Genomic DNA, 15394 nt, shown 5'->3' with positions numbered 1-15394 from the left:
ACAGTACTTTAAACAGCAATATTGTTATTTCAACTGTGTTTAAAGGATGAACCAAAGGAAAAGGTGTATCATACTATCAAGGCTAAACAGTCTCAGTCCATCTGCTCATGCAATATAGCTTTCCTAAAATGATGGGCAAAAACCATACATACAGTAAATGATCCACTTAAAAGGAAGGCTCAGTTATGCTTTTTCATATTGAAGGAGAAATCTAAGCTTTTTTTTTTAAATATATTTTCATGTGTAAACATATTGCTACCACAAAATAGATACGTCATACCAGTGTGAGGATTATGTCCACACATCTATTCACAAGCACAGCTCACTGCTCCTGAGCCACCTTTAAGACAGGATCTCTTTCATCTTACAGACGCAATGGAACCTTGTAATTCAACAGCTTCTTCCTTTTTTGTTGTAATTTCAACATCAAATTCTATTTTCAAATAGAAACTTAAGCTTTCAGTACAGTACTTTCAGTACCAAGAGCACTTTCAGTACAACGAGCACTTTCTTGGAAACTATTTTTTCTCAATTTCAGTTTTTAAAACACGCACTTAAAATTTCCACTGGAGAAAAAAAAAAAAAAAAACACTTTAATTTTAGATCAGACAAATTTTACTGTTCTGGTTAAAGCAAGTGCAACATGCCAGCACTTCGGATCGCATTACAGTGTGGTTACAACACTTCAAAATGAAAATAGACCGACTTGATTGTAGGGTGTTGTGAATATAGGCAGCCTCAATATGCTTTTTCCCTTTCCTGTGAACACAAGTTCCCATCACCTCCCTTGTGCTAGCACTGGTACTTGTCTGACACCATGTTGAGCCCCTTGGGAAAATTAATTCAGCACAATGTAATTTGGGGAATTTTTGGAGGGATTGGTTTTCTGTTTCTTAAAACATCTCACCATGAAGGCAGTTGAGCACCAATCCTGCAGAAGAAAAGCAGCACCTTTGGGTGGTGCGCTGATGCAGGGTTGCCGTGGTGCAGCCGTTGTGCATGTCTAAATTTATTTATGTCATAAAACTCATAAAGATGCACCTAATCAATTAAAGTGCAAAGGAGAGAAAAATCAGGGCACTTTTGTCTCCATACACAAGGCAGGGCTGAATTTGGTCTCTTGAGGGACACTACAGCTTTTTTTTTTTATGTATATGTTGCTTGAGACTTTAGAGAAATTCCAAAAGATTAGATTTTTCATGACCTTCACTTTTCTGTATTAGTGCTCCACCAAGACATTACACCAACTTGATCAGCATTGCATCAGCATAAAATTGGTGCAATGGACTAATAAGACCTCTGCATCCATCTTGGTCTGTGTATAAATATATACTCCATGATACAGCCATTTAAAATTTTATATTTTTAAATGACAATGCTAAAATTCTAAGAATTTAAAATTTAGAGTTCTCTGTTAAGAATGCAAGTTAGCAGACATTTGGCATTACTTTAATAACAACTTTGCTTTTATTCATGTCCCGGTTTCAGTTAGGACAGAGTTAATTTTCCTCCTAGTAGCTGGCAGGGTGCTATGTTTTGGATTAGAATGAGAAGAGCGCTGATAACATGCTGATGTTTTAATTGTTGCAGAGCAGTGCTTACACCAAGCCAAGGACTTTTCAGCCTCTCTCTGTCCTGCTAGCGAGCAGGCTAGGGATGCAGCAGAAGCTGGGAGGGGACAGACCCAGGACAGCTGACCCAAACTGGCCAAAGGGGTATTCCATACCATCTGACGTCATGCTGAACAATATATAGGGGTGGCTAGCCGGGGTGGAGGGGGGGCCGGCTGCTCGGGGATAGGCTGGGCATCGGTCAACAGGTGGTGAGCAATTGCATTGTGCATCACTTATTTCGTACACATTATTACTATTAATACTATTATTATTATTGTTGTTATTCTTTTCCCTGTCTTAATAAACTGTCTTTATCTCAACTCACAGGCTTCACTTTCCCGTTTCTCTCCCCCATCCCGGAGAGGGAGGGGGGAGGGTGAGCGAACGGCTGTGTGGTGTTTGACTGCCAGCCGGGCTAAACCACAACAATTCAGCTCTCTTCCTCACAAACTGCCCCAGTAATTTCTTATTCCAGTTGTATGCAATACTAGAAAAATATCAATGCTTACCTAGAATTTTATATTTATGTAATATACATGAACAAAAATTACCACTGCTGTGTAATAATACATATTGCAAAATGTGTATTGTAAGCATCAATCCCTTACGTGGTAATTATTTCATATTTTACTTCTGCAGCATGGCCTCATTTTGTAGAGGAACAGTTGCCTGTGAGCACTAATCAAGTAGAGTCCACTGTAGACATGTGTCTCCTCTCCTTCCAATATGTCCCTTCGTTGTTAAATATTCGATCCAGTTCACTTGGATGGATATTGATGAAGAGATATCTTCAAATATACCATCCAAATCCAAAACCAAATCAAAACAAACTCGCTTGCTGATGTGCCTTAGTCTCCAATGAAATGCCATCTGAAAACTTGCACGTCTCCTCTATCTGCCCTCTTATCATCCCTTAAAATGAACTTTACCCAAAAGGTAACAAGTTCCCACTTTACACTGACTGATTTCTAGTGATTCACATCATTGGTTTAAGGGTACTGTCTTGCTTAGAAAGCAAGTCAAAAGCATGTAGATGCTTTCTCTGAGTAGCTTAAAATACAATTGACTCTTGGCAACCTGATTACTCAGGGAGACAAAACCACAATTTGATTTATATAAGCTAAAGTCAGTAGATTACAACTGATTTATGTTTCAGGCCTTGCCTTCTTCACATCTCTTTGAAAGATGCACCTTCAATGACTCAGTCAATGCCTTGCACAGCCAGTGTGTGCTGCTCCTCATTTCCTCCCTATTCCTAAACACTTTTTAATAAAAACATTTTTCCTGCCACCCTTATCTGAACAGCAGGGCCAAAGTGGTTTGTCATCCCCATCACCACACAGATAGGAATAGAAACAAATATCATCCTGAATGCTTAAGTCAAATGTAAGAATGACTGCCCACGCAGATCCCTGGCTTCCCACACAAGAGCCTTTCACACAAAATTCAATGTTAAAAGCTCAATGAAATCTTCTTTCCATTTCTCTCTCCTTCAGGGCATAACACCTCTAAACTCCACTCTTTCACCTGACACTCAAATAGGCAGGAACTCGCTACACTTGACATTAATGGCTGCAGCTATGATTGATTGCTCATGTGGGATTTCATGATAAGAACAGAACTTTGGTCCCTGGAGAACAACTGCTCTACCCAAATACACTCATCATTTTTTATTTTTATGTTTTCACCTCTCATGAAAACAGAGAACCGATATCTAAAAATAAGAGTAATAGATACCTTTCACATCGGATCCACATATTCTAGTGAGCTGAGGATAAAACATTTTTAAGGCTCCAGACAAAATCATAATGAAAGTATGCTGGGCCTAATTCTCTGGTAATTACTGCTTCAAGACTTACTGTCCTGGGGTATATTTGTGCTGGTGTAGACAGTGGATTCACAATCTGTTCTTCTCTTATGTATTGCTAAGCTCTATTTTGAGAAATCAAAAGGAACTTAACTGGTGCATAAGCCTTAGGGACTGAAAAGAATAGCAGCAGAGGAATCCCAAACTGCAGAATTCTTTCTTCTTCTAGACTATTACCACATAATATACTTTTTTTTTTTTTTTTAAATGGGCTTGATATATAAAACCAATTATATACCCCGTGATGTGTGGGTGCTTAGTGTTTTGCTGGGACAGGTTATTCTATTTCTAAAGCAAACTCTTTGCATATGCTCCAACAAATATGATAAGAACTGGAAAAAACTACAAGGATTAGACACTACAACACCACTTCAATAGAAATATTCACATCAGGACAATAATGCACAGGTGGTTGTAGTTTATAGGCAGAAGTAAAACTGGTTATGGTAACCAAAATTTCTTAATTTTAATGCACAAGAATTTGCTCAAAATTCAAACTTTTCACAAAAATAATTTGAAACTTCTCAACTAGTATTTACAAAAAAATTAAACAGTTATTTTTAAGTGCAGGTACAAAATGAAATTTTATTTTGAATTATATTGAAACTTAACTGATTTTCTGAAGTTAATTTCAAATCTACATTTCATGATTTTGCTTTGAAATTAATTAAAATAATTTATTTTCAGGATTTTGATATGGAAGTTTACTGAACAAGTTTTTGTTTTATTTTCCCATATATTTTGATTCTTCATTTCAACTTCAATGAGAAAACAAATATAGAAAAACAAAGAAGTTTCTAGAATACGTAAGTTTTGCAACCATCTTTACATCTGCAGCCTCCCAAGCCCTCCTAAGCTGCTCTGGGAAGAAAAACTGCTATGAAGGATTAGTCAACTTTCCTTTCCAAAAGTATAAATGAAACAAATTGGGAAAACAGCTTGGGGGGAGAGGGAGGAGGGGGAGAAAATGCCACACTAAATCACAGACGGGATGAAAATATTCTGTGCTGCTAAAATAGAGATGATAGTATACACTTTCCAGTGATATCAATAATCTTTCCATTAGTTCCACTATCATGAAAGACCAAATTCCATATGTTAGAACTGCAAAAACACTTAAGGGACAGTTCAAAACATTTGAAAAAGCACATAAAGCCTCGAAGATTATTTAAATATATTGCTTAGAAATCTATAGTATAAGATCTGCACATAAATAAACTACCCAGTCCCTACTGACCTTCACACAGAATAAATATACAAGACATTGCATTAAATTAATTGCATTCAGATTTAAAAAAAAAAAAAAAAAAAAAAAGCTTGTTCAGGAATTGCGTGAATATCTGGCTTCTGCTGGAGGCACAGGATAAAATTGTTTTTAAAAAGCACAGGAAAATATTATGATGGATATCTGTATTTACCAGGCTGAAATAAAAATCTTAGGCTACGTTATAAACTTCTATGCAGTGCCAAAGCTCCATTGATACCAGAGAAGTAACATTTGCTAAAGGCCTGCCCAGTGAAATGTTCTCAGCACAACCAGCCAGTATCAGCAAGACACATGCCCTGATTTATAGAGATATACAATTAATTTGAATTAATTTCACATATCTTTAACATATCATATTACATGTTACATATTGCCAAGAAAACAATACTGGACTTAGTAAGTGTTCCAGTAGCCAAGGTCTGACGACAAATCGTACGTTCATGGAAAACTACACAAACATTTGTTTCTATTCAGCACTCAGATAACTCAGGTGATGAAGCCCATGATGAAGGGTAGAAAGTTTCATATAATGCTACAGTAACTTCCACAGGAAGGCTATCATGTCCAACCCTCCATTCACAGCAGATTCTTTATATATTGCAACATCACACATTATTTTTAGAAGTATAATATAGATCTTTATTTCTATGACTCTTAATAAGTTTTAGAGAAGGATCATATGGTCATGATGCAGTGCTAAATATCTGCCCCCAGATTTTTGCTGTTGATGGCTGATACAGTTCTTGAGAGAAATCAGAGAGGTCTCTCCACTGAAAAGGGGAAAACAAAGCCCAGAAATTATTTCTAATGTTTATAAACATACACATTCTTAGAATTTATTACTCTTCTCTGAGATGAATGTGACATTTATGAACAAACTTTGTTTGAAGTAATATATGGCAGTTATTTCTGCCAAAGTTCAGGGACATTTTCCCTGATTGTGTCTGAGTGATATAAAGAAGCATAAGGATTCTGAAATACAGCAAAATACAGACTTAATAATGTTAAGCATATACTTGCTTGCTTTTCTTCAAAAAGCATTGACAGCTTGAGTCAGAGCAAAACCGACATGTATTTCAGTGGTAAATTTTCATAATTTCTGTGTCCTACGTACACCCAGGATTAGACAAGAAAAACATCATTAAACAACTTTTCAAGGGAGTGGATTCTGCTGTTCTTCCTTAACTGTTAGCAACTTCAACAGTTTTCAGACTGAATGCATTTCAAAAGTTTATTTAATTAGAGACCGAGCTGAATACCCTCCTGATTTACACCCTATGTAATCTTCATGATGACACTTCCCAACCACTGTGTAACTACTAAGTGATTATACCACTTGCATGATAGTTGAGATACATGTAAAGCATGTTGCCTGTAAAACTCCAGCTGCTGAGTGGCAGTAAGTTCTGCAGAAAGCCTATATTTTGCAGGAGCAAGGAGGCAGAAAGTATCTGGCTGACTCAAATATTTCAGCAGAGAAGGCTGAGACAGACTGGAGTAAATCAGATAGGTGTTACTACAAACAAACCACAGGCTGTTTTCCTATGGAAAAACATAGACTGGTAGGGGCAGTAAGTAGGTTGCAGACAACAACAACAACAAAAAAAAGACATTTGGAACTATGAAAAACTCCCTTAATTTTTGCAGGGACAATTCTAAAATTAAAACAAATTCTAGAATTAAAACAAATCAAAAGTCATTTAGAGAACTAAAGTGACTGGCATGTTATGACTAATCCTGTAATAAAAAATACTAATTACTTGTAATAATATGGTTATACACATTCTATATTAATACATTGAAGTAAAATGTCAAAGGTGGAATTATCTGGACTTTTCCAATAGAAATCAGATAAATATTAAGTGTGCATATTGAAGACTTTTAAACATAAAATCAATTAAAAACACCACAAAAGTTTAATTTTGATGCAAATGAAGTTATGTATTTTGCAAAATTACTTAATTTGCAGAAAAAAAACAAGACATTGACTTATCCTTCAAAAATGTTGCAATCTGCTTAAATCACTTCCTAAATGTTTTAAGAGACAAGCTAAAATAAAATCATTTGATATATGTGTACTCAGTAAAGTCATAGTTTTCACCAGTTTCCCTAATAGTGTAAGTTTACATATGACTCCAGTTAATAGGTCTGATTCAACATTTCTTTAAAAAGTTATAGATTTTTCTCTGTGAAAATACCGTTCTCCTTTCTAAAGATCAATTTTATCAGTAAAACAAAAAGCAATTTCATTGGACATTACAGTTGTCTTTAATCTTCAGCTCCATAGAACTAGACCTATTAACCCCCATATACACTGATACTTAGCATGATCACTGGCATGAGCACGAATTTGCAATAGTGGATGCAGCAATGCTGACATACTCCATCTGCAAAAGACACCAAAGCTCTTACTGTCCTTAGTACATCTGAAAATATCTTTCTTGACTAGAACAAAATATTTTTGCTCCTCTTTTTTTTTAATTATTATTATTATTTGGAAGATAATGGGCATCTTACCAAAAAATATGATCTTTTGAAACTCGCTCCTGCAGAAGAGTCCATTTTTTCCCCAAGTCAATAGATGCGTAAACCTACAAAAAAAAAAAAAAAAAGAAAGAGAATAGGTAATAGGAAACTTAATGATACACATTTAACAATATACATCTTAAAAGAGAGGTCCCATGTCACTCTTAAAATGACAGATTGCACACCAAAAAAAAAAAAAAAAATCCAGGAACTCTCCACGATAACTTTCTATAAAGAACAAAACTCAGTGACAATGTCTTCTTGTCCACCATGAAAACAATTCACAATTCATTTTGGGTCAGATTCTTTTTGACCCCAACAAAGTTACACAAAAGGAAGGGTACAAGGATACTTTTCTTCTCCTTCTTTCCCTTCATTGACAAAACAAGCACAAATTCTCCCTTTATGCTTCAGGCCTTAATTCCATCAGACATACTTAAGCCAGGAAGTCAATGGATTTAAAACTCTGCTAAAACAGGACCAAAAGATATTATAGAAATACTTTAGAGATTTGATGAGGAAAGATGTATTTAGGTGCATGCGTCATGGATAGCAATCCGAGACCTGTGAGAAATGGTCACTCAACAGAGCGGCAGATGATGGCCTGAAGGAAGAGGATGATTCCAGTTCCACCTTCCCTCAGAACAGCTCATTCCTGCCAAAAATCAAATGCTAATGATACGGATGGATATCAATAGAGCAGACCACAGCTGTTTTAACCAATATAAAATGGGGAATAAAATAGCTCTTCAAAAATCTCCCTTCTTTAGCATTTGCCTTCATAATCTGTTTCCTCTAGTTAAAATAGCAAATACCTATGAGACAGATTTAAAGCCCCCTGCTGTCTACATGCATTTCTTGTTTGATCCAATTTCCATATGATGGGATTTCTCTTAATGTCTTGAATAGGGGAAAAAATGCAAATAAAATTGTCCGACTCTGACGTGGGAATAATTCACCTGTTCAGTCACCAGCCATTATAGAGGAGAGAATCTTATGAGGACTAGTAAGAAATGTTTTTCTTTTAAAATTACAGGTTCAGTGGCAAATGAATAAAACTATGAATTATGTTTTACTAGAGAAAAACAGCAATATTACTATGTAAAGATAAAGGCTGAGGTAATTTCCCTTGACATAAACTCTGCAGGTATTCATTACATTTGAAATAGAAATAAAACAGCATTTCCTACAGTTACTATGTACTTCAAAATTACTGGGCTTCGTTCCACTGCACAGTCAGCTAAAGCAGGTAGAGCACAGCTGTGGTAAGAAACGATGATCAGGACTCATATAGTTTACTTCAATGTTGACCCAGCCAGTATACAGACAGAAATAATCCAGGAGTCAAAAAGTCAGAGTGAAGAGCATCCTCCTGAGAGGGAGAAGCATGGCTTTGCACCTGCCAGACCATTCAGAGCAGGGAACCTGAGCTGTTTTTTCAAACATTTGTCACCACAGGCAGAAAAGATGACCTGCGTTTTGACTGTGGTCATCAAAGGGTGGGCTCAGCTAGGTACCTGCCACAGCAAACCACTATAAACCTGGAAGAGATAATCATTTAAAGCTTTGCCCTAACTCTGGTGTCCAACCTGCAAAGAAAACAAGAATTCAGAGGTTCCTGGAAGAGGGAAAAGAGCGATTTGTGATAACAGCCAACGGTGGCACATAACGAAAAGATGTATTTTTTGTCATGGATGAATTTCAGAGGAAAATTCGAGAAGAATCTCACCATTAGAACAGTGATGTCTGTGCTGTGGGGGCCAAAAAAAAAACAAAACACCCAACAAACAAATCAAACCCCAACCACACCCTGGCCCTTTCTCCCGATCCAAATAAACCTTCCATACACATTTAAATTTTAAGTCTAGGGGCTTATGAACAAACAGTTTGATTTTGTGTAGTGAGAAGCCCTTGCAATCTTACTGCAAGGGAGAACAAAGTAGGAATAATGAAACATTCAAACTGCGAGGGATTTTTAACTGATGCACTACTTGAAATAAAAAAATAACATGTACCAAACCTATGCACACATTTGAATTCCTTAAAATGAAAGAAAAATACCCATATGGCTTTTGGTTTTTAATAGCTGCATACAATAAAACTACCAAATGAGCTTAGATATGAGGTGAAAACAGTTATATTAGTGGACAGCTAAAATTTCTGGCTTTAGTGAACACGTCTAATAAATGTTTATTATCACTCATATAATAACTGTAGGGAATCACTTTGAAAAGAAATTAAAAATGCATGTCTTATTTTCACCATTTTTCCATCCTTACAGCTTCCCAATGAACAATTAAAATCTACTGTATCTCTGTCAAGTTTTAAAAATCAAAAAGCATTTATAGAGACTCAGTGAATAGCTGATTGTTATTCATTATTGCTGAGGTAGCCAGAAAAAGGGAGTATAGATTTGAGACAGTAAGTGGATTAGTCCAAATACATTGACTAGATTTGCATTCATTTATGGTGTCAGCCAGAGGCTAGAGCTGTATTTAAATAAAATCTAGGCTTCTGAATGAAAGAACCATGCAGATTTAGCAATATAAAATAAGGACTAAATCAAATCAGAAGTTGTGAGAAAGTCCGTGATGCTCCAGTAGACAGAGAAGCTTTGCTGATTGCTATTTATGAAGGACTTGATCCTGCATTCCTTGTATTCTCAAAAGTGCCTTTGTAAGAAATCATTTGAGTAACAGGAGGTAATGGCTTCTCCTGAGCTTTAGCTCATATAACTTCTCGATACTATGTTATTTCAGTGAAAGTAAAATTAATTAACTCAAAAATCTGGAGTATGCAATCTCTCTAGGCCAAATTCAGATTTTGGCTTCAGATTCAGACTCTCTGGAAACCTTTGAGTTTAGTACAGTGACTTCTTTTCATGTCAAGCCGCAAGTCTGATTTTCAACTCCTCCTTTGCCAATATCACTTCTTCCTGATAAGCCAACTTTGTCAGATCTTAAACAAAATTGAAGCAGATTACTTGCCCAGTTATAGTCAAAGGCACCCTTCCTTCCTTAAGTAAACATGCAGGGCTTGTCCAGTAAGTTATGGTTGACTCTACCTAACCTTCCCTGCTACTACTAGAGTTATTATTTAGTGAGTATTTTGTAGTTTTTTGTCCAGTTGCACTTTAAGTGTGGCTAGTAATAATACCACTTGTTTTGGATAATTGTCCAAGTATAAAATGCCTGAAAACCTCCCTATTGCATAATTCATCAAAACACAAAGGAAATGCCTCACTTTGAGCTCCTATCCCCTTCTCTTTCCTGACAAATACTTTTAATCACTTTAAAACACTTGTGTGTGGATGGTCAACTTCTTCAGTACACTATGACTCTTAAAGATTCTGCCATTTAGTTTTTTGAACCATTTGATCTCCTAACTATAATAAAATTGGTGATTATATCTATCATCAGAAACAGAAATCAAACTGAGAACAGCACTTTCCATAACATAGGCTTTTCATAACTTAAGGTCTTCCCTGAAGCATTTGTTCACATAACATGTATTCACCACATTTGTAACAGTTAATTGTGTTAGGATTTGAAATTGAAACTAGTAAGTAAAATACTCTGTGTAATTTGAGACTGAGTTTGGCTTGCTATGTTTTTTTTTTATTATTTATTATATTTTATTATTATTTATTCGTTCTTTGAAAATGCCTGTAAACACAAATTGTTCTGGTATTGGCTATTAGTTATATATTATGGAAAATATCCCAAAGGATGAGTTGATGTAACATAACTGAAATCAGTGTAGTATTTGGCTGCAGCATTAGCATCTTAGTCTGACTACTCTCACCTCCTGTGATCTCTTACAAGGGTTCATTTTTGGACTAGTGTTTGTCTAATTTCATTTTAAAACAGGAGTAACAATGGAAGACGGGCAAGACCACCATCAGGACCAGAATCACAGTGACTAAAGTTGCAATTTGGGCACTATGAAAAAGAGATGAATGACACACTTAGAGATTGCCTGCTCACTTGTTCGTGTTTAGCCTAACCCATCCAGAGAGATGACTTTATAATTTAATCAGAAAAAAATCTCAAAGATGGTCAAAATTTATATAACACAATGACTGAATCTCAATGTACTATATCATGAGTGAGAGAATTAATATACTGTTGACAGAAATCTCTGTTTCTACAGATTCAGTAATTACCAAAATCCTCTTCTGCTGTATGACTGAACAGTTTATTTTATTTTACTTTACGTCCCATGAAAGGCCTTTGAAGGCAGTATTTCAGCTTTATTAACTTTCTACTACATTATGAATTAAAGAGCAATTGCTTACGTTTGATTTCTAGGGAGGAGCACATTTCAGAGGTAGTACTCAATTCCGCTTCAGGAAGATAAATACTACCAATATCCATATCAACCAAAAAGGATTGAAGTTACCGTAAAGCAAAGATTTGGACATGAATGAAATAAATATTCAAATAGGCCTCTCAAAAACTGAATATGGTTTCCTCTTGGACACCTGGTATTTCATAAAACCTAGTGCTCAATGACATATGACAACAGTTTTATATCTCCTTAAATCTTTAGTGAATTCCTTGAAATTTAGTTCCTAAATTTCAAACAAATGCAATATCTTCATACTTTACCTTGCCTTCCTTTGTGTAAGCAAGCACTTTGTCTTCTTCTTTTGGGTGAAAAAGGAGAGTTTCCACAAAAAAAGTAATAGGTTGTTTCTGGAAAGTAGCTCCTTCATCTGTGCTTATGAAAAGGCTTTGGTCACGGTCATTATGCGAAGAGCTTACAAGAATGATCTAAAAGACAAAAATGACAACAAACATTCACTCAGAAGATTGTTTTCTCTAAAACAGAAAACAAAGCCTTATTTTTGTTCCATAAATGTCAGAATTTGTACACACCTTATCTATCAAAATCCTATGGAAAAGAAACTCAAAGGCATCTTAAGATGTAGGGACAGTAAGATCCTATTAATCTTCGCTGACCTAATCTGTGAATCTTAAACTCTATAGTTTCTCTTGCAAATCACACCAAACTGATCACAATTCTCATCTCTGCTCAAAATGACTGCCTTAGATTTTGGTTCTCATGCAAGGTTCATGAAGCTACAAGAGAAAATCTCGAGACTAACCAAAAAAGATTTAATACTAGTAAGGACTTACCTTAATATGCCCATATAAATACATCACTTTATCTAGTGAGGCTACCTTTATAAATACTAAACATAAAAATAATCTCCACTATAGTTATATAAGAATCACCACAAGAAAGAACTACTTTATAACATATTTCCATTGCTTCACCATTCTCCTCCTGCTTTCTCCTCCATGTTTTGGATAAAAAAGAAATTCACTTCGGTGCAGAAATATAAGCCAATCAATTATTTGCATTTCCTTCTCATGTTCAGATAATACCTTACTTCAAACATAGTAATAATTTGAGCTGTTTTCTTGTGTGAAATTTGTGTCAGGCTTTCAGAAACAAGGAAATTCTCCTCATATAATTTAATCAAAATTGCATTCTTTTTAACTTCTTCACCTTTTGTAGTTGCTCAGTGTGTTACAGCATGGTTCTAAAAAATGCCAATGCGAAGATCCATTTTTATTGTCTCTCCAGACCAAATGGACCCCATTTGCAAGTGAAAAGGTGCCCTTATTAACTGACAGCCAACAAACAAAACATGGATTTTCAAAAGGCCAGCTGGGCTCTATTTAGCTCATCCTTTTAAAAACAATAAAAAAGTAATAATCCTAGAATCAAAATAAATTTAAAATATTCAGCAAATGTCACAGAATCCTGATCATTGCTATATAGTGACTGCAACTTGCTAACAGAGCTAAATGGCAACCAGTTATGCAAACAGGATTACAATAATATGAATATAGAGAAGTAAATACATTAGAAAAAAACAGCACAATTCTTATGTAGTCATCTTTTTAGGGTGAAGCTGAAGTTCAAAAAATTGAAATCTCTAATGAATTGCACAGATACGGCAAATGGTTGGGGCTTTTACTGCTATACCACTACTTGGGGGTAAAACTGAATACTTAAGGATGTGTGTGCACTTGTACTTGAAACACATACGCAGTTTCACAAATTTCTGCATAGCTTTCATATATCACATATTGAAATAAATTGCTGAACTAGAAACTTACACATACTTCAGGATCCATGGTCCATCTCTGAATCCCCATGCCAATGCATTCATTAAGCCAAAACTACAGTGATTAGCTGTGTGACTAGATCAGTCAGAAGAGCACGATAATAGCCCATAACCTTCCCATGATTTTCCATATTTTTAATTATAACTTTACCCAAGAATATGAAAATGTGTCATTTTTATTGTAAGGCCTTTATAAATGACATTTTCACAAGAGCCATCTCTTATTCCTACTGCATGTAATGGCTTCCTTTATCCTTGGTAAACTCTTCAACCAGTATCTGTTTAATTTATTAGTATATACTGCATTTAAAGATTCTTGTAACAGGTTCATTCAGCAGTTTTCTGCAGAGGGCATGACACCAGACTAAAGTTGAATGTGGCTATAATGTGCTTCCCTGCACCTTTGCATGCATCACAAAGTGCAGAGAAGAATTTATGACCAGTGTGGAGACTTGTGCTTTCCTTGCTATACTGCCACCTGCAACTCAGGCTCAAAACATCTGATTTTTCTTGTCAATAAAAGAATTCAAACTGTCAGCATGCTCCCTGAGCTACCTAATGCTCAATCCCATTGGTTTCTTACCAGATGACAGAAAAAAACACACAGTTCTGTGTGAAAGGGTCAAGCAAACTCCCCAAGGAAGGCTGCAATAACAGTTCCACAAATCCTGCTCAAGCTTGTTAACGTGTGAATAGTGGACAAGACTGGTCCTGAGACTCATGCATAGCTTGCAGCAAGTACAATTTCCTCCATGCTGCATCACTAGATGCAGTATGGGACTAATTCCATATAGAAAGTTTAATTCCTTTGTATAATGTCTGCTAGTCCAAATAATTTCCATAAATGTCATTATCTTCATTTTCTCCTGTTTATGTCTTTAACAACATATACAACTAAGACAAATCACTATAGCATACACCCCAGAAAAGGTATAAATTGCACCTAAAGAGAATAATAACCAGAGACTACAGTGTAGAATGACTACAGTCCAGAGACTACAGTGTTACTGACCTGCTTTCTTTTTTTGGCCCAGTAAATCTTATGATCAAAAACATACCCAAAGATTGGTTTAAAAATAATAGAGGAAATAATTTTATAAATCTGGGAGCGGCTGTCACAGTTGATGAACATTGAGTATAGATATGTCTGTTTCTCATCCATAACGAGGACCAAGAAAGCAACTTTCAAAGAACATCATTCTAGAAATTGAAGTCTGAGGAAAAATGTCAGATATAATGAAATGCAAACACACTGTGAGAATCGCTAATGGTGTCCTTAAAAAAATATTATGCATCTTTCAGAGTTAAATCTGTGAGAAAAAATATAGCCTAAAGATTGTAGACATTTAAGCGTACATGGCAGAGTCCCTTACTATACCCTTACCTACACACGTATCACAGTTCATTTAATGAAATATTTTTGAATTTCACTCCGTGTTCTGATTTACATTTCCATAGTTTAAACTGATGATTTTGTGCCAAGCATACAGATTTACTCCCCACAGCTAATGCACTGGGTGCTCAGACTTGCCTGCTGGCTAGCACTACTTATTGAGGAAAATATTCCAGAGTAAATATTGTACCCACATTAAATGCTTTCCATAACGTTTTATTTACTTTGTAAGTGCAAGAAATACCCAAATCTTCCTGCTAGCAACTGATGAAGGGATGCAACTGGGACATACTATCTGGAGAGTGCTGACTAGAAGTGCTGAGGGTTTTAACTCAGAATAAACAGCTATTTGCTTGCATAATTTAGTATCCAAAAACCAGAACAGATTTTAATCACATCTAAACCTCACTTAAGCTTCTTTTAAACAACTTTTTTTTTTTTTTTTTAACATGGCATTTCTCTTTCCTGTCAAACTCTTGTGTTTCTTTTTTTTTTAATGAAATTGATCTTAATATTATGCCGTTTATCCCTAATCTCACTTCTTAATTTCCCATCAGTTAAACAGACCACAATAATAAACGTGTAT

General features: G+C 35.6%; 1 protein-coding gene across 10 annotated transcripts in view; it reads right to left on the bottom strand.

Annotated features, from left to right (window-relative positions):
• Positions 1 to 15394, bottom strand: part of SORCS2 (sortilin related VPS10 domain containing receptor 2) — a 549388-nt gene that overhangs the window by 104907 nt on the left and 429087 nt on the right. For all 10 annotated transcript variants that reach the window (XM_040556897.1, XM_040556900.1, XM_040556902.1 and 7 more), the window contains 2 exons: positions 11884 to 12048; positions 7265 to 7338 (listed from right to left, as the gene is read on the bottom strand). In XM_040556897.1, the coding sequence (XP_040412831.1) occupies positions 7265 to 7338; positions 11884 to 12048 (239 nt within the window). The remainder of the gene's footprint in view (positions 1 to 7264; positions 7339 to 11883; positions 12049 to 15394) is intronic.

This window comes from Cygnus olor, chromosome 4, assembly GCF_009769625.2.
Source record: "Cygnus olor isolate bCygOlo1 chromosome 4, bCygOlo1.pri.v2, whole genome shotgun sequence".
Lineage (NCBI taxonomy): Eukaryota > Metazoa > Chordata > Aves > Anseriformes > Anatidae > Cygnus > Cygnus olor.
The sequence above is the reverse complement of the archived record's forward strand: the minus strand, read 5'-3'. Positions and strand labels throughout refer to the sequence as shown.